Source organism: Meriones unguiculatus, unplaced genomic scaffold (assembly GCF_030254825.1).
Source record: "Meriones unguiculatus strain TT.TT164.6M unplaced genomic scaffold, Bangor_MerUng_6.1 ChrUnknown_unordered_Scaffold_114, whole genome shotgun sequence".
Taxonomy (NCBI): Eukaryota; Metazoa; Chordata; class Mammalia; order Rodentia; family Muridae; genus Meriones; species Meriones unguiculatus.
The window spans coordinates 85,861-107,784 of record NW_026843723.1 but is presented as its reverse complement, the minus strand read 5'-3'; the positions used below and the strand labels follow the sequence as shown (position 1 = coordinate 107,784).

The window sequence follows — 21,924 nt, the reverse complement described above, 5'->3', positions numbered from 1 at the left end:
TAACTTTCAAGCACAAAATCATATTCTGGATCGACATACTTCAGTTACCCAGAACATGAGGCCAAAGGCAGAAATGCCAAGGCCAAAAGGCAAGGGTTATACATTGAGATATTTTTCCAGAACTATGGACCTGAATGGACTGGGTCTTGTTTTTCATTATGGCCGACTGAAGTGACTATGGAATGAGTTTCACAGCATAAATAGTGCTTTCATCAGGGAGTCAGTTGTGCCAATATCTAGGGGTTTGCTAAGTTTTGGGCTCTGTTAAATTTGTTGCGTTCATTCATGGTCCTGACCATAGCAGAAGTATCAGAAGGCCAGGCAGAGGAGCTGCTCTCCCTGCATGTGGACCTAAGAAGACACTGGGAAGTAGGCCCAGGCTCTTCAGCAGGATTGGTTCTTTGGCAGATACAGGGTTCACACCCATTCAAATGTTAAGTGTGCTTGTGTTTTTTTTTTTTTTTTTTGCTTCATGCTCCGTTCTTATCACTCACTGACTTGTGATTTTTTTTTTTCCTGAGTTCACTTGTTCTGATTTTTGTGTCCTTGAGACATCAGTCTCCTCTGCAAGCCTATTGTTCTCACCCAGGGGCTTCCCAAATTTATAAATATAGATAGCTGGAGGTGATCTTGATGGACAGGTTCTGCCTACTTCTACATATCCTAAGGATGACAGAGCCTAGGCTTCCACCAAACATTGTTCATATGGATTTAAGTTGAGAATCTCCCAATCTAGCCCATAGACGCCTGAGCTCTCATACCAGCTCCCTTGCTTTAAACTTTACCCTCTTCTTCATTGTCTGCTGAATTCTATATGAGAAAAGAGAAATGTCTTATGACTGGTATTGTTAATAAAATATAGCTTGGATACAATACATTGAATGACCTCATGAGAAGCACATGGCATGTAGCAGCCCAAGGACAACACAGGGTGTGGTACCTGAGGAGATGCACAAAGAGAAACCTTGGCTGACATCTGTTTGGGGCCCACCACTCACAGAGAGCTATAGACACAGCTCTGAAAGATCTCAGCAGGCTAACAGGGAAGAGAAAGGAAAATCACTGAAGTGTGCCAGCCAGTCAGACAGGCCAAGCTGTGGGGCTTCCACTCAGTGTCAAACACTGCCTCAAGCACATAAGTTACAAAAAAAAATGCATGATGAAACCAATATCTTCCAGGAGCTTCAGCACTCTGCTCTGAAACTCCAGGTGCCTTGATTTTCACATGAATATGAGAAACATATATACACACAGCCACACAAAAACAAACAGAGAGGCAATATGGGGGTGAGGGGCAGTGAACACAACAGTTTGATGCATCCTTCAAGCCCAAACTACAAAGGGTGCTGAGATGAAAGGGTGTAATGAACAGCCAGGATTTAGACTTTGTGAGGAATGCAAAGTCCTGGCCTCATAAATGGAAAGCAAGCAAAAGCAGAGGTATGGGGACAGTGAGTGGCCTCATAGTGGATAAAACTCAGAATAGGAACTCAGTAAGAAGCCCACTGAGTCCTAAAATTGATGCAATTGACCTTTGTGACCATGACATCTGTGACCAGCAGCCTGGAAGGACAGGCCTACAAACTGCCCTGTCTCTCAATGGTCTTAAGATCACAAGGTGGGGGGTACCTATGCACAGTGTCAGAACGGCAAACCTGATGGGGTAGGTTGAGAGCCTCTTGGGTTTGTGGCTCGTTATTGGGCCATAGGTCCTGTGAAAACCCCATGCCTTCGGCCCAAGAACACCACTGCAGACATAATTTCTAGGCCAATTTTATTACTGGAAGTGGAAAACATCATACAATATGACAACTCATGCAGAGTTAGGACGTTGAGGTAGCTGAAAAGACATACTGTATACAGGTCATTGATAATCACAATGGAGAGGACAGGTGACTTTTCTTCAGAGGTCTTCTCAGGTCAGAGTCCAGAGTCCATGCTGAGGTGAGGCTCTGTGCAGAGATGTGAGTCCACGCACACCAGAAGGGTCATTTGGAAGTGGATCTGACAGGTCCCAGTCATGTCATCTAGCTGGCTAACCCAGAGAGGACCAGTCTGAAAGTGTCTGTCAAGTCTGAGCAGGAGGGTGGCATCTGCTGTCCCATCACTCACTGCCCATCACTGTCTTCTGAAGAGGAGGAGACCTGAAGGTCCTCATAGAGGACACTCACTGGGACCTGGGAGCGTGCTGCTTCACCTTTCTCCAGGAAGGCAGGGCCCTCCCAAGGAGCTGTTTGCTTCTCATGGGCAAGTGCTGGGGACACTGTCAGGAACCTGGAGCTCCAGCCAGTCACCATTAAGTCTAGTAAAGACCATTCTCAGGGACTGGCGTACAGCATGGCTGGTAGATGGTTGAGAGGACTCAGCATAGGGTGTGGCTGAGACCAGAGCAGGCCTGCTTGGTAGCTGTTCTTGGTCAGTGCTGGGCAGCTGGGCTGCTATTTTCTTGCTCACTGGCACTGCATCTTTCAGTCCAAGTCTGTTGGCAATGGGAAGAGACTGCCTATCCCGGCAGGCCTTCAAAACAGTGCTTGCATTGCTCTCCTCTGGTGCACTGGTAGAGTTGACTCTTAGTCTCTTTGAGGATTTCTGGCTAGGCAGTGTGGGCTGCCAAGAAGCTTTCTCACCTGGGGTCCAGAAGCTAAGTTCAGGGTTCTGTCTTCCCTGATGGAGGGCAGCATGCTGGCTGCGCTGTGTTTTCACACCGGGACCCTGGGCTTCTGACTCTGTGTGAAATGCTTCACTGACTCCATTCCTTTTAGGGACCACAATGGGTTGTTGATGTGAGACACCCCGGAGCTTTTGATGCAGCAGGTCTTGTGAGGCTGTGTTTCCACCACCCTGCCTGAACACTGGCTGTGAGACCCCAGGGACAGCCATGTTCTGACCTTCTTCCTGCCTGGAAGGTAAGATGCAGGAGGCATCAGAGCTTTGGATGGCTCCAGGGTTTCCAGGGCACATCCGCTTCCCAGGAGACTTTCTGGCACGTGACACAGTAATCTGAATTTGGTTGGTCACAGACTTCTTTGTGTTTCCAGGACTGAACACTGGCATCTTGGGATGCTGTGAAAATAACAATTGCAGGATAAATTGACTATGTAAGTCTTCCAAATAACACAAGGACCTCATAAGATTATCATGACAGAAAAACTCTTGTATAAGTTCACTTTAAGGTGAAGGTACTCAGTCTGAAATGGTCTACATTAGTTATCCAAAAGCTGCAGAATGAGAACCTGTGGTGGGGGAGATGCAGAGGGATTGGGACATGCAATGTGAAGAGTTTCAGCCTCACTGTGAAGTTTCCTTGAGCTGAACTCTCATCACTCAAATGTATCTGCATGTGTACATGTGTTTTATGTAAAGAATATATGATTTTTACAGAAATCTTTACTTATTTATATATGATATAAATAGACAGCTAAGCAGAGGGCCATGAGCCTTTTGTGGTCAAGAGAAAAACAATTCAAATTACCACGCAATTTCCAGTGTATTGAAAACCCCTAATCATGTCACCTAGGATGTAAAACAGGGGAAAAGGTATGTTAAGATGACATGACTTGAATATGACTCTCAAAATGAGAGTCAACTCTGCAGCCAACATATTGGGATGGAATAAAAATAAAATAAAAATTTTAAAGGATATATTCATTGCCCTAAAAGTTCTCCAATAAAAGTCTAGATTTTGGAAGCAGCACACAGAATCAGTTCAAAATGGAAACATTAAAATCTGAGAGAAGATCATTAGAAGGCTAGAAGAGCAGGCCATGTTTGTAATATGACCTCAGAAGGAAGGACCACATGGAGACCAGGAGACAAGGTCATGCTCAAGGACAGGTGAGGAGGAGCCTGCCCATCCTCCAGGAGAACTGGTCTACCAAAGGAGAAGCACACAGCAGAGGCTCACTTGCTCCCCAAAACCCAAGTCAGTCTGAACTATGAAAATGACCAAATGAGTCCTTGCTGCATCAGAGAGGACTGATTCGATGTGACATGCATGGGGTCGTGAATGGAGCAAGCAGGTGGTGCAGCAGGGAATGGGCAGGTGGGGCAGAGCACAGAGAAAGGGACTTTCAGGAACAGAGCAACTGCTGCTACTCACAACCAGGTTGATGTGCTGGCCCCTCCTCTGTGGATCCATGGGGAGTTTCTGGAAGGGAGCCTTCCTCTGCTGCTCATCACCTCTGTGGGACAGACAATGGTGTGGAAACACATCAGCTCTACCCACCCATTCACCCACTCTCACTCACCCACTCTCCACTCACTCTCTGTAGCTAGTATACTACTTACTAGCTGTCTGGCCCTTTCAGTGTTTGGGGACAGAGAGATGAGTGATGGTACCCCATGAGCTTTGCTGCACCCAGAGCCTTCCCTCTGGCCAGCCCTTCCCCATCACTCACCTCTGTCCAGTGACTTGACTAGGTTTCTTTTCTGTCTTGGCCTGGCTTATGGGCCCTGGTTTCTGGAGACCCTGTGTCCTGCGAGGATCCTGATTCTCTTTCTCCTTCCTGGCTCCCAGAGGCTGTGGATCTAGGAGCTTTTGGCCATACTTGATTGGGCACCTTCTGCTCCTTGCTGTGTGGCCAAAGGCCCCACACTCTCTGCATTTTACCTGTGAGTAGCAAATGAGATATTAGTGAGTCAAAAAGGGATCCAGGTACCTCTTAGGGATAAAGGGTTAAAATGCCTGCAATGTTTTCTCTCCAGAAAATGGTTGTTTCTTTGAACCCGGAAGAGGTAAGCACACTTGAAAGATGCATGAGTGATGTCAGTGAGCCTTGTATGTGCCAAAGGACCAATCCTGCTAAAGAGAGGCTGGGCTTACTTCCCAGTGTCTACTCAGGTCCACATGCAGGGGGAGTAGTTCCTTTGCCTGGCCTTCTGATACCTCTGCTACAGTCAGGACCATGGACAGATGCAACATTTCACAGGGCCCCAGAACTTAATAAATTCCCAGACACTGGCACAACTAATTCCACAATGGAAGCTTCATTCAGACTGTAGAACTCAACCCACAGACACTATCACCTAACAAAATGAAAACAAGACCCAATGTGTCTGAGTCCACAGTCCTGGGAAAATCTCCCATGTCTCTCACCTGTGCATTTCTGCTTCTGGCCTACTGTTCTGGGTAACAGAAGTATGTCAACCCAAAACATGTTTGTTTGTTTGGTTGGTTTTTGTTTTTGTGCTTAAAACCTCACCCCAAGAAAGGTTCAGTGATCCCCTGGGATACAGAGGATCCAGTCAGTACTCTGCCACCTGGCTAATCAGGACTTTCTATTGACTTAAAGCCATGTTCCCAGCAGTCTTCTCTGGTGGAAAACCCACAACAAATAGGTTCTCTGAGGGAGCCCAGTTCGTGTCTCACCTAGCCCCAGTGGTTGATGACACATTAAGGGCTCTACTTACCATAATGTTCTCTTCTTGCCATGGGGGAACCTTCTGTGTCATGGGCCCTCTTGGCTTACTCTGGACTTTCTGGGCTGGAACAGCTTTATGGTCCTGAATCTTCATGTGTGTCTCCTGCTTTATCGCTGAATCTGGAGTTGTTGGCTTTGATTTCTTGAATCAGAAGGAAACAAAAGAGTTTTAACCAATGAAATTAGTCCAGCTCCCACTCCATGGAGCCTTTCCCAACTTAGACTGTGCTTCCCCCTGGCAACCAGCTCTCCTGGCACCTGAGCTTCATCCCGATGCAGGTCTGGGCTCACTGGATATAACAGGGCACAATCTGTGGCAGAACAACAGCTTAGAGAGGCTTCAGAGCCAGCCTCCTTGATATAGGACATGCGAGCTGTAACAAATTTTGTAGAGGAATTTTAATTCAGAGCATGACTGTTCTGGCAAGAGATCCAAAGACCTTCTAGGTCTATGTGATACGGCTGGAGTACAAACATGCTTTTAATCCAGGAGGCATAGACAAGGCCAGCCTGGTATAGAGCAAGTTTCAGGTTCAGAAAAGCTGCTGGCACACACCTTTAACCCCAAACGATGAAGGTAAAGTTAATTTGTAAAAGGAAACACCCAGGTTTGAAAGTGATGTCTAATTGAATCACAGAAAAAGAAAGTGACAAATCTGAGAAGATTCTACAAAACAGGATACACCCACTTTCACAAGAAGAGAGAAAAACTTAAGGGGCAATGCAGAGAGAGGAAGGAGGCAGTTTTAGAGGGACAGTAATGCTGAGACAGGTCGCAGAGAGAGAACTCGGGTGAAGACCAAATGAACTAGAGAATGAGAAGGAGCCAGGGGATTAGAGCAGATTGCTGGATTTAGTTTGAGGCCAAGCAGAACAATTCAGAGGCCAAGAGAAAAGCCAGATTGAATAAGTCAGCTGGGAGAGAGTTTGGGTCAGAACAGCTGAATTGAATCAGCCAGCTATGAGCTTAGAAAGAACTAGACAGGATGAGCTGAATAGCAGTCAGTCTCAGAGGCTAAAATCATTCTAGGCCTCGGTTATATTGTATGGAGGCTGGAAGCTTCCAAGAGTAGGGCTAGGTTAGCAGACAGAGGAAGCCTCCCAGACAACAACTGAAACAGGTGAATAAATGTCCTCTTACAGGACTTACTGCAAGACTCACCTTTGCAGAGCAACTGAGCAGCTCCTGTGTCTTCAGGGTCTTTTTCCAAATATGGTGCTGGATTTCTTTCATGGGGCAAAATGTCTGAAAAATGTCTGCTTCATCAGTCTATGCAGCACGGTGTCTCAGCTTGTCTTCATTAGATGCTAGTGTCCCGAAGAAATAGGCTCCAGTTTCTACTGCAAACAGGCAAAGAGCAAAAACTTCCTCCTCCCAAATTCTTATATAGGCTTCCAGCAAAGGTGTGGCCAAGAGTGAATCTAGATTAAGAATTAGAGGTGTTTATCTTCATAGCCAAATCCAAGATCATGCTTAAGGACAAGCGATATGTACCTGTAAAGAAGGCACATCCATACAAATGGAGGAATTTCCACCCTGACACAGTTCCCTTAATCTTTCCATATATCTGTCTTTTCCATAACCCTCACAGATGCCCAGGTTCATTCCTGGGAAGAGGAGGAGGTCAGTGGCAGTCTACCCTCCAGAAAGTCTCCTGGGATGCAGGTGTGCCCTGGAAACCCTGCCATCCAAAGTTTTGATGCCTCCTGCATCTTGCCTTCCAGGCAGGAAGAAGGTCAGAACATGGCTGTTTTTGATGTCCCCAAGCCAGTGCTCAGGCAGAATGGTGGAAACACAGCCTCACAAGACCTGCTGGATCAAAAGCTACAGGGTACCATGCATCAACAAACCATTGCGGTCCCCAAAAGAATGGAGTCAGTGAAGCATTTCACACAGAGTCAAAAGCCCAGGGTCCCAGTGGGAAAAAGCAGCCCAGTCAGAATCCTGCTCACCGCTAGGACAAGACAGAATCCCAAACTCAGCTTCTGGGACCCACAGGAGAAAGCTTTCTGGCATCACACACGGCCTATCCAGAATCTCCCGAGTAAACCAAGAGTCAACTCTACCAGTGCATCAGTGGAGAGCAATGCAATGACTGTTTTGTAGGCCTGCCAGGATAGGCAGTTCCCTCCCATTGCCAACAGACTTGGACTAAAAGATTCAGCTGAAAAGAGCAAGAAAACAGCAGTCCAGGAGCCCAGCACTGAACAAAAACAGCTGCCACGGACCGGCCCAGTCGGGCTCCCGTCGTCCGCGGGAGAACAAGGCTTTAGACAGGAAGACACGGTTTCGGCGAAGAATTGACAGACAGAGACACCTTGATGGTTTTGACTCTGCTGCCACTTTACTGAAATCAAGCTAGTATTTTTATAATGATTTCACAAAAGGCACCTTAAAATTGGCATACTTCCCAGAACATTTAGACTTTTACCAAGAATACAAAGTTTACATTTTAACTCAAAATGCAATCAAACATAAAGCAGTACCCACAAATAATCTTGGCCTAAAAACTTTTTGATCAGAGTCAACAAAGGAAAAGAAACCTCAAATATAGTTTCATTATTGCTAACCAATGAAGAGGAAAGTCAGGAGCTAAGTCAGATGCCTGCCAAAGTCCCTCTCTATAACAAAATCTAACTACACCTTTGTTAACCCTCCTCCCATATGTCCTGCTTAAGATTTATGATCTTCTCTAGGAACAAGGCACTGAAGGGAGGGGGAAACTCCCGCCAGCTGCACCTCTCATGCTATTATTTCTTAAGAAGGAGCCTATTATTATTTTACTATTCTTAATGCCTATTAATACTAAATTTAATTCATTACTTTTCTTAAACTTATTTTTATTAAAGCCTTTAACAATCTACTAATAATAATTTTTTTTTATAAAGTTAGTTGTGCTGTTTCAGGTGTCACAGGGAAAGATCAAAGAATTTATTATTCCAGCCCCAGAGCCACAACTGAAGAAGCGTAGAAATCTCAGAACACGTCTCTTTTCCAAGTGGGATGAGTTTGCCAGGGACCTTCCAGGGGGCATTATTTCCGGGGAAATCATATCCCCCGCCCTGTAGCTTATGCTACTATGGCGACACTGGCGTGGGTGTGGCAAAGCAGGGCCGCTCTGGTCTCAGCCACACCCTGTATTCAGTCCAGTCCGCTTTGTTTTAGTGTCTTTGTCGGTCTCCTCTCTCTCTTCACCCCCTCTCTGTCTATGATTCAATCTTCATCACTATCTCTCTATCTCTACTTCCCTGTGTTCATCCTTCCCTCCCTGCTCTCCACATTTCCCGCTCCCCTAACTCCTCCACACATTCTCTTTGGGCCGCTCATCTTGCCTTTCCCTTGCAAGTGTCTCTAACTCTATCCTGCTTCTCCTCCTCCTCTACCTCCACCTCTCCTTCCCCCCTATGTCCCTTCCCTGCCCCATCCAGCTTCCCATCTACTCCCACACACCTCTTTCTCCATGTGTATTCTTCCCCTCAACCCTCTCTCACAGATACAGTCTCACTACACATCTTTGGCAATGGCACTGCAAAATGTTATCATAGGAATTAGAGAATTCGCTGCCAGTATAGCAGCTTCACTCATGTGCTTGGTGGTTCAGCTGGTAGAATACTAGGTTCCTCTCCCTACTGATGAGCACTAAGTCAACACACTGTAGGTTGAGGCTCATTTTAATGCTGAGAAATATCTAAATGTAAGAGGAATCAGTTGAGTGGATCAGATGACGAGGATTAGATGGCAAGGTGACCCTTGTGAGTGCTTAGGTGTCTATGGGCCAGTCCCCAGATTTTCACCTTCCATGCAAACATACATTATGCAGTGGAAGCCAAGGTTCTGGCCTTCTGCTGTGGCCTCTACTCATCTGTCTGCCTAAAATGAGGCACTTAGAGTGTGTGGTCATCTCCATTTTTTCCTCCTCAGGGTAGTTAAGATCCAGACTAAAGCCTGTGTGATCCTGCCTCAAGATCAGGTGTTCCTCTTAAAGTGATAATTGGATTACATGACTTCATGGATTCCACAATCTTGACTGGACCTTGTAAATAGCCTGGGGAGGAACTTTCCACTCCAGTTGCAGCCGGCCTTCTGAGAGCAGCCTCTTGCCTGGTGTGCACAGCTCAGAGATCCTGCTTTAGACCCCCTCTTCCCACATCTGATCCCCATTCCATCTCCTGCACAGTTCCCTCTCTCAATCCACTTCTGCTGTCTATTCTATTTCCCCTTCGGAGTGACATTCCAGCACCACCCATTGGGCCCTTCTTTTAGTAGGTCCAGGAATCCCTGAGAGAAGACCTAGGCCTCAGGTAGTATACAAAAGCAAGGAGTGTTTACTCTACAGAAATTGCCAGCATGCTGGGGCAATTTAAAGGCTCAATTTAAAGACAGTTAGGGGATTTCCCAGTGTGGTTAGGTGATCTTTATGTTGATTGGTTGGTAGGGATACAGGGGAACTCATGATTGGTGTGCAGTTAGGGGGACTGCAGGGAGTGCCCAGGTAACAAAGTGTGCCCAGGTAATGAAGTGTAATTTTGACTAGCTAGGCAGCGTGTTTCTAACTGACCATTAATTTGATTGGTCAAGTGCTTGGGAACTTTATTAAGTTATTGTTTCTAGCTTTCAGGGAAAGCTGGAAACAATATCTGGCTTACATGGACTGTAGTTTCATGTTTTGAGAAATAGAAACCCAGGTCTGTTCAATCTGAAGCCAATTTTGAAGCCTGCCATGGAGTCAGACTGACTTACTATTCTCCTCACTTGTTACTTAGCTTCTTTGGGTCTGTGGATTGTAGTCTGGTTTATTCTGTACTGCGGATCTAGTACCCACTATAACTGAGTACATACCATGTGCATCTTTCTGCGTCTGGGTTACCTCACTTAGGATGATCTTTTCTAGTTCCATCCATTTGCCTGAAAATTCCATGATTTCTTTGTTTTTAATAGATGAGTAGTATTCCATTGTGCAAATGTGCCACAGTCTCTTTATCCATTCTTTGGTTGAGGGACATCCAGTTTCTGGCTATTATGAATAAAGCTGATATGAGCACAGTTGAACAAGTGTCTTGGTGGTATGGTGGAGCATCTTTATGGTATATGCCCAGGAGTGGTATAGCTGCGTCTTGAGATAGAACTATTCCCAATTTTCTAAGAAATTGACAGATTGATTTCCAGAGAGGTTGGACAGGTTTGCACTCCCACCAACAATGGAGGAGTGTTTCCCTTTCTCCATATCCTCTTCATCATGTGGTATCACTTGAGTTTTTAATCTAGCCATTTTGACTGATGTAAAATGGAATTATGATTAAGTGGTTTCAATTTGCATTTCTCTGATGGCTAAGGACATTGAGCATTTTTTTTTATGTGCTTCTCAGTTATTTGAGATTCCTTGGTTGTGAATTCTCAGTTTAGCTCTGTAGCCCATATTTTAATTGGATTATTTGATTTATTGATGTTTAATTTCTTAAGTTCTTTGTATATTTTAGATATTAGTCTTCTGATGTAGGGTTGGTGAAGATCTTTCCCCAATCTGTCGGTTGCCATTTTGTTGTATTGACAGTGTCCTTTGACTTACAGAAGCTTCTCAGTTTCATGAGATCCCATTTATTAATTGTTGATCTCAGAGACTGTGCGGTTGGTGTTCTGTTCAAGAAGTTGTCTCCTATGCCAGTAAGTTCCAGACTTTTTCGCACTTTATCTTCTAACAGATTTAGAGTCTATGGTTTTTTGTTTGTTTGTTTGTTTGTTTGTTTTGTTTTGTTTTGTTTTTGTCAAGGTCTTTGATCCACTTGGAATTGAATTTTGTGCAGGGTGATAAATACGGGTCTATTTGCATTTTTCTATATGCAGACACTCAGTTAGACCAGTACCATTTGTTGAAGATGCTTTCTTTTTTCCATTGTATGGTTTTGGCTTCTTGGTTGAAAATCAAGTGCCTGTATTAGTGTGGGTTTATTTCTGGATCTTCAATTTTGTTCCATTGATCAACCTGTCTGTTTCTATGCCAATACCATGCAGTTTTTATTACTATTGCTCTGTAGTATAGCTTGAAATCAGGGATGTTGATACCACCAGAAGTTCTTTTATTGTTCAGAATTGTTTTGGCTATCCTGGGTCTTTTATTTTTCCATACTAAGTTAATGGTTGTTCTTTCCAGGTCTGTAAAGAATTTTGTTGAAATTTTGATGGGAATTGCATTGAATCTGTAGATGGCTTTTGGCAGGATGGTAATTTTTATTATGATAATCCTACTTATTCAAGAGCATGGGAGATCTTTCCATCTTCTAAAATCTTCTCTAGTTCCTTTCTTCAAAGACTTGAAATTCTTGTCATATAGGTCTTTCACTTCCTTGGTTAGAATTACACCAAAATATTTTATATTATTTGTTGCTATTGTGAAGGGTGTTGTTTCCCTAATATCTTTTTCAGGCCTTTTGTCACTTCTATAAAGGAGGGCTATTGATTTTTTGAGTTAATTTTGTATCCAGACACTTTGTTGAAGGTATTTATCAGCTGTAGGAGTTCTCTGGTGTCACTTAGTGTCTTAGGGTCACTTATGTATATTATCATATCATCTGCGAATGGCAATACTTTGACTTTTTCCTTTCCAATTTGTCTAGTTTTGATCTCCTTTACTTGTCTTATTGCTCTCACTAGAAGTTCAAGTACTATATTGAGGAGATATGGTGAGAGTGGCAGCCTTGTTTTGGCCCTGATTTTAGCGGGAATGCTCTAAGTTTCTCTCCATTTAACTTGATGTTGACTATTGGCTTGCTGAATATTGCCTTTATTGGGTCCAGGTATGTGCCTTGAATCCTTGATCTCTCCAAGACTTTAAACATGAAGGGGTTTGGCCAAGGGCCTTCAGCATCTAATGAGATGATTATGTGGTTTTCCTTCTTTCAGTTTGTTTATATGGTGGATTACATGGTTTTTGTATGTTGAACCATCCCTGCATTCCTGGGATGAAGCCTACTTGATCATAGAGTATGATATTTTTGATGTGTTTCTGGGATTCAGTTTGCAAGTATTTTATTGACTATTTTTGCGTCAATGTTCATAAGGGATATTGGTCTGAAATTCTCTTACTTTGTTGGGTCTTTGTATGGTTTAGGTATCAGGGTGACTGTAGCCTCATAGAATGAGTTTGGCAATATTCCTTTCATTTCTATTTTGTGGAATACTTTGAGGAATACTGGCATTAGTTCTTCTTTGAAAGCCTGGTAAAATTCTGTGCTAAAACCATCTGGCCCAGGGCTCTTTTTGGTTGGGAGGCTTTTGATGTCTGCTTCTATTTCCTTAGGGGCATGGGTTTATTTAAATTGTTAACCTGATTTAACTTTGGCAAGAAAATCATTCATTTTATTTAGATTTTCCAATTTTGTGGTGTATAGGTGTTTGAAGTATGATCTAATGATTTTTTGGATTTCCTTGGTGTCTGTCGTTATATCCCCCTTTTTATTTCTGATTTTATTAATGTGGATACTCTCCCTCCTTTTAGTTAGTTTGGCTAAGGGTTTGTCTGTCTTGTTAATTTTCTCAAAAAACCGGCTTTTGGTTTTTTGATTCTCTGTATTGTTCTCTTTGTTTCTAGGTTATTGATTTCAGCCCTGAGTTTGATTTATTTCTTGCTGTTGACTCCTCTTGAGTGTGTTTGTTTCCTTTTTTTTTTTTTTTCTAGAGCTTTCAGGTGAGCTGTTAAGTTGCTAGTATGAACTCTCTCCTCTTTATGAAGACACTGAATGATATGAACTTTTCTCTTAGCACTGCTTTCGTTGTGTCCCATAAGTTTGGGTATGTTGTGCCTTCATTTTCATTGAATTCTAGAAAGTCTTTAATTTCTTTCTTTCTTTCCTCCCTGACTCAGTGATCATTAAGTAGAGAGTTGTTCAGTTTCCATGAGTTTGTAGGCATTCTATTGCATCTATTTATGTTGAAGTCTAGCTTTAATCCATCGTGGTCTGATAGAATACAACGTTCTGTTTCAGTTTCCTTGTATTTGTTGAGGCTTGCTTTGTGTCTGAGTATGTGGTCAGTTTTGGAGAAGGCCCCATAAGGTGCTGAGAATAAAGTGTATTCTTCTGCGTTTGGATGGAATGTTCTGTAGATATCTGTGAGTTCCAATTGACTCATAACATCAATTACTTTCGTTATTTCTCTGTTTAGTTTCTGTCTCAATGATCTGTCATCTGTCTATTGGTGAGAGAAGTGTATTGAAGTCTCCTGATAGTAGCATGTGTGGATCTATGTGTGATTTAAGCTTTAGTAATGTTTCTTTTACAAATGTGGGTGCTTTTGTATTTGGGGCATAGATGTTTAGAATTGAGTTGTCATTTTGGTCAATTTTTTTCTTTGATGAGTCTGAAGTGCTCTCCCCATCACTTTCGATTAATTTTGGTTGAAAGCCTATTTTATTAGATATTAGAATAGCTACTCCATTTGTTTCTTGTGTCCATTTGCTTGGAAAGCCTTTTTCTAGCCCTTTATTCTGAGGTAGTCTATCGTTATTGTTAAGAGTCTTCTATTCCTATTATTCTTAGGTTTGGTCTTTTCATATTGTCCCAGATTTCTTAGATATTTTGTGTCAGGAACTTTTTAGATTTAACATTTTCTTTGACTGATGTATCAGTTTCTTCAATCATATCTTGTACACCTGAGATTCTCTCTTCCAACTCTTGTATTCTGTTATTGATGCTTGTTTCTATAGTTTCCTTTCTCTTCCCTAGATTTTCCTTCTCCAGGATTACCTTGGATTGTGTTTTCTTTATTGCTTCTATTTCCATTTTAAGGTACTAGACAGTTTTATTCATTTCCTTTTCCCATTTGGTTGTCTTTTTATGTATTTCTTTCAGGGATTTACTTAGTTCCATCACCTGTTTGATTGTATTTTCCTGTGTTTCCTTTAGGGATTTATTTCATTCCTTCACCTGTTTGGTTGTATTTTCCTGTAGTTCTTTAAGTGATTATTTTTTTTCTTTTAAGGCCTCTATCATTTTCATAATCTCGAATTTAAGATTGTTTTCTTGTGCTTCCAGTGTGATGGTATCCTCAGGGCTTGCTGTGGTAGGATATCTGCGTTTTGGGGGGTGCCATTCAGCTCTGAGTTTTGTTGCTGGTGTTCTTGTGCTGACCTCTAGCCCTTTAGTTTCTGTTACTAGGAGGCCTGGTGGGCTCTGATGGAAATATGTCTCTGGGGTTGTAGATAGAGCTCATGGTCCCGGATGGCCGGAGTCTGCTGGTTTTCCTGCTGCCTTCTAATCTGTACTGTCTCCTGTGCCTCAGATTGGGGTGGGATTTGGGGAATGGTGCAGGCAGGGGGACTGGGTTGGTCTCAGGGCGCAGGGCAGGCTGGGTTCCAGGAAACGGCGCAGGCCAGGGAACTGCTGCTTCCTCTGATCTGTCCTGGTCTTGGGGACTGCAGACCCGGGTGGGTGGCTCAGGCCAAGTATTCTTGTTATGTCATGATGCTTAATTGCATTGGTTCAAAATCTTTTGTTTGCATCTGATTCAGGAAATCAAAGCCAACAGATCCAGAAGATGGAGTCACACATGAAGACCCAGGGCCATGGAGCAGTTCTAGCAACAGGCAACCAGGGAAAGCCAACAGGCCCATGGGCACAGAATGTGCCCCCACCGGAAGAGGAGAACCCTAGGGTGAGTGGAGGCCTGTATGTGTCAGTAACTACTGGGGCTAGGTGAGACATGGACTGGGCTTCTTCATAGAACATCTGTGTTGAGGGCTTTCCACCAGAGAAGATTGCTGGGAACATGGGTTTAAGTCAATAGAAAGTCTTGATTAACCAGCTGGCAAAGTACACTGAGCAGGTCCTCTGCATCCCAGGGGATAACTGAGCTTTTCTCAGAGTTAACTTTCAAGCACAAAATCATATTCTGGATCGACATACTTCAGTTACCCAGAACATGAGGCCAAAGGCAGAAATGCCAAGGCCAAAAGGCAAGGGTTATACATTGAGATATTTTTCCAGAACTATGGACCTGAATGGACTGGGTCTTGTTTTCATTATGGCCGACTGAAGTGACTATGGAATGAGTTTCACAGCATAAATAGTGCTTTCATCAGGGAGTCAGTTGTGCCAATATCTAGGGGTTTGCTAAGTTTTGGGCTCTGTTAAATTTGTTGCGTTCATTCATGGTCCTGACCATAGCAGAAGTATCAGAAGGCCAGGCAGAGGAGCTGCTCTCCCTGCATGTGGACCTAAGAAGACACTGGGAAGTAGGCCCAGGCTCTTCAGCAGGATTGGTTCTTTGGCAGATACAGGGTTCACACCCATTCAAATGTTAAGTGTGCTTGTGTTTTTTTTTTTTTTTGCTTCATGCTCCGTTCTTATCACTCACTGACTTGTGATTTTTTTTTTCCTGAGTTCACTTGTTCTGATTTTTGTGTCCTTGAGACATCAGTCTCCTCTGCAAGCCTATTGTTCTCACCCAGGGGCTTCCCAAATTTATAAATATAGATAGCTGGAGGTGATCTTGATGGACAGGTTCTGCCTACTTCTACATATCCTAAGGATGACAGAGCCTAGGCTTCCACCAAACATTGTTCATATGGATTTAAGTTGAGAATCTCCCAATCTAGCCCATAGACGCCTGAGCTCTCATACCAGCTCCCTTGCTTTAAACTTTACCCTCTTCTTCATTGTCTGCTGAATTCTATATGAGAAAAGAGAAATGTCTTATGACTGGTATTGTTAATAAAATATAGCTTGGATACAATACATTGAATGACCTCATGAGAAGCACATGGCATGTAGCAGCCCAAGGACAACACAGGGTGTGGTACCTGAGGAGATGCACAAAGAGAAACCTTGGCTGACATCTGTTTGGGGCCCACCACTCACAGAGAGCTATAGACACAGCTCTGAAAGATCTCAGCAGGCTAACAGGGAAGAGAAAGGAAAATCACTGAAGTGTGCCAGCCAGTCAGACAGGCCAAGCTGTGGGGCTTCCACTCAGTGTCAAACACTGCCTCAAGCACATAAGTTACAAAAAAAATGCATGATGAAACCAATATCTTCCAGGAGCTTCAGCACTCTGCTCTGAAACTCCAGGTGCCTTGATTTTCACATGAATATGAGAAACATATATACACACAGCCACACAAAAACAAACAGAGAGGCAATATGGGGGTGAGGGGCAGTGAACACAACAGTTTGATGCATCCTTCAAGCCCAAACTACAAAGGGTGCTGAGATGAAAGGGTGTAATGAACAGCCAGGATTTAGACTTTGTGAGGAATGCAAAGTCCTGGCCTCATAAATGGAAAGCAAGCAAAAGCAGAGGTATGGGGACAGTGAGTGGCCTCATAGTGGATAAAACTCAGAATAGGAACTCAGTAAGAAGCCCACTGAGTCCTAAAATTGATGCAATTGACCTTTGTGACCATGACATCTGTGACCAGCAGCCTGGAAGGACAGGCCTACAAACTGCCCTGTCTCTCAATGGTCTTAAGATCACAAGGTGGGGGTACCTATGCACAGTGTCAGAACGGCAAACCTGATGGGGTAGGTTGAGAGCCTCTTGGGTTTGTGGCTCGTTATTGGGCCATAGGTCCTGTGAAAACCCCATGCCTTCGGCCCAAGAACACCACTGCAGACATAATTTCTAGGCCAATTTTATTACTGGAAGTGGAAAACATCATACAATATGACAACTCATGCAGAGTTAGGACGTTGAGGTAGCTGAAAAGACATACTGTATACAGGTCATTGATAATCACAATGGAGAGGACAGGTGACTTTTCTTCAGAGGTCTTCTCAGGTCAGAGTCCAGAGTCCATGCTGAGGTGAGGCTCTGTGCAGAGATGTGAGTCCACGCACACCAGAAGGGTCATTTGGAAGTGGATCTGACAGGTCCCAGTCATGTCATCTAGCTGGCTAACCCAGAGAGGACCAGTCTGAAAGTGTCTGTCAAGTCTGAGCAGGAGGGTGGCATCTGCTGTCCCATCACTCACTGCCCATCACTGTCTTCTGAAGAGGAGGAGACCTGAAGGTCCTCATAGAGGACACTCACTGGGACCTGGGAGCGTGCTGCTTCACCTTTCTCCAGGAAGGCAGGGCCCTCCCAAGGAGCTGTTTGCTTCTCATGGGCAAGTGCTGGGGACACTGTCAGGAACCTGGAGCTCCAGCAGTCACCATTAAGTCTAGTAAAGACCATTCTCAGGGACTGGCGTACAGCATGGCTGGTAGATGGTTGAGAGGACTCAGCATAGGGTGTGGCTGAGACCAGAGCAGGCCTGCTTGGTAGCTGTTCTTGGTCAGTGCTGGGCAGCTGGGCTGCTATTTTCTTGCTCACTGGCACTGCATCTTTCAGTCCAAGTCTGTTGGCAATGGGAAGAGACTGCCTATCCCGGCAGGCCTTCAAAACAGTGCTTGCATTGCTCTCCTCTGGTGCACTGGTAGAGTTGACTCTTAGTCTCTTTGAGGATTTCTGGCTAGGCAGTGTGGGCTGCCAAGAAGCTTTCTCACCTGGGGTCCAGAAGCTAAGTTCAGGGTTCTGTCTTCCCTGATGGAGGGCAGCATGCTGGCTGCGCTGTGTTTTCACACCGGGACCCTGGGCTTCTGACTCTGTGTGAAATGCTTCACTGACTCCATTCCTTTTAGGGACCACAATGGGTTGTTGATGTGAGACATCCCAGAGCTTTTGATGCAGCAGGTCTTGTGAGGCTGTGTTTCCACCACCCTGCCTGAACACTGGCTGTGAGACCCCAGGGACAGCCATGTTCTGACCTTCTTCCTGCCTGGAAGGTAAGATGCAGGAGGCATCAGAGCTTTGGATGGCTCCAGGGTTTCCAGGGCACATCCGCTTCCCAGGAGACTTTCTGGCACGTGACACAGTAATCTGAATTTGGTTGGTCACAGACTTCTTTGTGTTTCCAGGACTGAACACTGGCATCTTGGGATGCTGTGAAAATAACAATTGCAGGATAAATTGACTATGTAAGTCTTCCAAATAACACAAGGACCTCATAAGATTATCATGACAGAAAAACTCTTGTATAAGTTCACTTTAAGGTGAAGGTACTCAGTCTGAAATGGTCTACATTAGTTATCCAAAAGCTGCAGAATGAGAACCTGTGGTGGGGGCGATGCAGAGGGATTGGGAAATGCAATGTGAAGAGTTTCAGCCTCACTGTGAAGTTTCCTTGAGCTGAACTCTCATCACTCAAATGTATCTACATGTGTACATGTGTTTTATGTAAAGAATATATGATTTTTACAGAAATCTTTACTTATTTATATATGATATAAATAGACAGCTAAGCAGAGGGCCATGAGCCTTTTGTGGTCAAGAGAAAAACAATTCAAATTACCACGCAATTTCCAGTGTATTGAAAACCCCTAATCATGTCACCTAGGATGTAAAACAGGGGAAAAGGTATGTTAAGATGACATGACTTGAATATGACTCTCAAAATGAGAGTCAACTCTGCAGCCAACATATTGGGATGGAATAAAAATAAAATAAAAATTTTAAAGGATATATTCATTGCCCTAAAAGTTCTCCAATAAAAGTCTAGATTTTGGAAGCAGCACACAGAATCAGTTCAAAATGGAAACATTAAAATCTGAGAGAAGATCATTAGAAGGCTAGAAGAGCAGGCCATGTTTGTAATATGACCTCAGAAGGAAGGACCACATGGAGACCAGGAGACAAGGCCATGCTCAAGGACAGGTGAGGAGGAGCCTGCCTATCCTCCAGGAGAACTGGTCTACCAAAGGAGAAGCACACAGCAGAGGCTCACTTGCTCCCCAAAACCCAAGTCAGTCTGAACTATGAAAATGACCAAATGAGTCCTTGCTGCATCAGAGAGGACTGATTCGATGTGACATGCATGGGGTCGTGAATGGAGCAAGCAGGTGGTGCAGCAGGGAATGGGCAGGTGGGGCAGAGCACAGAGAAAGGGACTTTCAGGAACAGAGCAACTGCTGCTACTCACAACCAGGTTGATGTGCTGGCCCCTCCTCTGTGGATCCATGGGGAGTTTCTGGAAGGGAGCCTTCCTCTGCTGCTCATCACCTCTGTGGGACAGACAATGGTGTGGAAACACATCAGCTCTACCCACCCATTCACCCACTCTCACTCACCCACTCTCCACTCACTCTCTGTAGCTAGTATACTACTTACTAGCTGTCTGGCCCTTTCAGTGTTTGGGGACAGAGAGATGAGTGATGGTACCCCATGAGCTTTGCTGCACCCAGAGCCTTCCCTCTGGCCAGCCCTTCCCCATCACTCACCTCTGTCCAGTGACTTGACTAGGTTTCTTTTCTGTCTTGGCCTGGCTTATGGGCCCTGGTTTCTGGAGACCCTGTGTCCTGCGAGGATCCTGATTCTCTTTCTCCTTCCTGGCTCCCAGAGGCTGTGGATCTAGGAGCTTTTGGCCATACTTGATTGGGCACCTTCTGCTCCTTGCTGTGTGGCCAAAGGCCCCACACTCTCTGCATTTTACCTGTGAGTAGCAAATGAGATATTAGTGAGTCAAAAAGGGATCCAGGTACCTCTTAGGGATAAAGGGTTAAAATGCCTGCAATGTTTTCTCTCCAGAAAATGGTTGTTTCTTTGAACCCGGAAGAGGTAAGCACACTTGAAAGATGCATGAGTGATGTCAGTGAGCCTTGTATGTGCCAAAGGACCAATCCTGCTAAAGAGAGGCTGGGCTTACTTCCCAGTGTCTACTCAGGTCCACATGCAGGGGGAGTAGTTCCTTTGCCTGGCCTTCTGATACCTCTGCTACAGTCAGGACCATGGACAGATGCAACATTTCACAGGGCCCCAGAACTTAATAAATTCCCAGACACTGGCACAACTAATTCCACAATGGAAGCTTCATTCAGACTGTAGAACTCAACCCACAGACACTATCACCTAACAAAATGAAAACAAGACCCAATGTGTCTGAGTCCACAGTCCTGGGAAAATCTCCCATGTCTCTCACCTGTGCATTTCTGCTTCTGGCCTACTGTTCTGGGTAACAGAAGTATGTCAACCCAAAACATGTTTGTTTGTTTGGTTGGTTTTTGTTTTTGTGCTTAAAACCTCACCCCAAGAAAGGTTCAGTGATCCCCTGGGATACAGAGGATCCAGTCAGTACTCTGCCACCTGGCTAATCAGGACTTTCTATTGACTTAAAGCCATGTTCCCAGCAGTCTTCTCTGGTGGAAAACCCACAACAAATAGGTTCTCTGAGGGAGCCCAGTTCGTGTCTCACCTAGCCCCAGTGGTTGATGACACATTAAGGGCTCTACTTACCATAATGTTCTCTTCTTGCCATGGGGGAACCTTCTGTGTCATGGGCCCTCTTGGCTTACTCTGGACTTTCTGGGCTGGAACAGCTTTATGGTCCTGAATCTTCATGTGTGTCTCCTGCTTTATCGCTGAATCTGGAGTTGTTGGCTTTGATTTCTTGAATCAGAAGGAAACAAAAGAGTTTTAACCAATGAAATTAGTCCAGCTCCCACTCCATGGAGCCTTTCCCAACTTAGACTGTGCTTCCCCCTGGCAACCAGCTCTCCTGGCACCTGAGCTTCATCCCGATGCAGGTCTGGGCTCACTGGATATAACAGGGCACAATCTGTGGCAGAACAACAGCTTAGAGAGGCTTCAGAGCCAGCCTCCTTGATATAGGACATGCGAGCTGTAACAAATTTTGTAGAGGAATTTTAATTCAGAGCATGACTGTTCTGGCAAGAGATCCAAAGACCTTCTAGGTCTATGTGATACGGCTGGAGTACAAACATGCTTTTAATCCAGGAGGCATAGACAAGGCCAGCCTGGTATAGAGCAAGTTTCAGGTTCAGAAAAGCTGCTGGCACACACCTTTAACCCCAAACGATGAAGGTAAAGTTAATTTGTAAAAGGAAACACCCAGGTTTGAAAGTGATGTCTAATTGAATCACAGAAAAAGAAAGTGACAAATCTGAGAAGATTCTACAAAACAGGATACACCCACTTTCACAAGAAGAGAGAAAAACTTAAGGGGCAATGCAGAGAGAGGAAGGAGGCAGTTTTAGAGGGACAGTAATGCTGAGACAGGTCGCAGAGAGAGAACTCGGGTGAAGACCAAATGAACTAGAGAATGAGAAGGAGCCAGGGGATTAGAGCAGATTGCTGGATTTAGTTTGAGGCCAAGCAGAACAATTCAGAGGCCAAGAGAAAAGCCAGATTGAATAAGTCAGCTGGGAGAGAGTTTGGGTCAGAACAGCTGAATTGAATCAGCCAGCTATGAGCTTAGAAAGAACTAGACAGGATGAGCTGAATAGCAGTCAGTCTCAGAGGCTAAAATCATTCTAGGCCTCGGTTATATTGTATGGAGGCTGGAAGCTTCCAAGAGTAGGGCTAGGTTAGCAGACAGAGGAAGCCTCCCAGACAACAACTGAAACAGGTGAATAAATGTCCTCTTACAGGACTTACTGCAAGACTCACCTTTGCAGAGCAACTGAGCAGCTCCTGTGTCTTCAGGGTCTTTTTCCAAATATGGTGCTGGATTTCTTTCAT

At 44.4% G+C, this 21,924-nt stretch overlaps 2 protein-coding genes across 2 annotated transcripts; both read right to left on the bottom strand.

Annotated features, from left to right (window-relative positions):
* Window positions 1–1,865: 1,865 nt before the first annotated feature.
* On the bottom strand, window positions 1,866–6,654 carry LOC132651990 (putative protein FAM90A13P). Its single transcript, XM_060376885.1, is given in 6 exon segments — window positions 1,866–2,285; window positions 2,287–3,063; window positions 4,100–4,181; window positions 4,398–4,609; window positions 5,410–5,562; window positions 6,583–6,654. Coding segments are annotated over 6 exon segments (1,473 nt in total). The 3' UTR covers window positions 1,866–2,108.
* A 10,482-nt stretch (window positions 6,655–17,136) lies between these two features.
* On the bottom strand, window positions 17,137–21,924 carry LOC132651988 (putative protein FAM90A13P). Its single transcript, XM_060376884.1, has 5 exons — window positions 21,853–21,924; window positions 20,680–20,832; window positions 19,668–19,879; window positions 19,370–19,451; window positions 17,137–18,333 (listed from the first exon to the last, which is right to left on the bottom strand). The coding sequence occupies exons 1-5, from the start codon at window positions 21,922–21,924 to the stop codon at window positions 17,380–17,382; spliced, it is 1,473 nt and encodes a 490-aa protein (XP_060232867.1). The 3' UTR covers window positions 17,137–17,379.

Bases quoted from the DNA above. Each gene is read 5' to 3' on its own strand.
- LOC132651988 (XM_060376884.1), bottom strand. From the start codon at position 21,924: ATGAAAGAAATCCAGCACCATATTTGGAAAAAGACCCTGAAGACACAG. The intron at 20,833-21,852 runs GTGAGTCTTGCA...TTCTGATTCAAG, and splicing joins TGCTCAGTTGCTCTGCAAAG to AAATCAAAGCCAACAACTCC. The intron at 19,452-19,667 runs GTGAGTGATGGG...TCTGTCCCACAG, and splicing joins AGTCAAGTCACTGGACAGAG to AGGTGATGAGCAGCAGAGGA.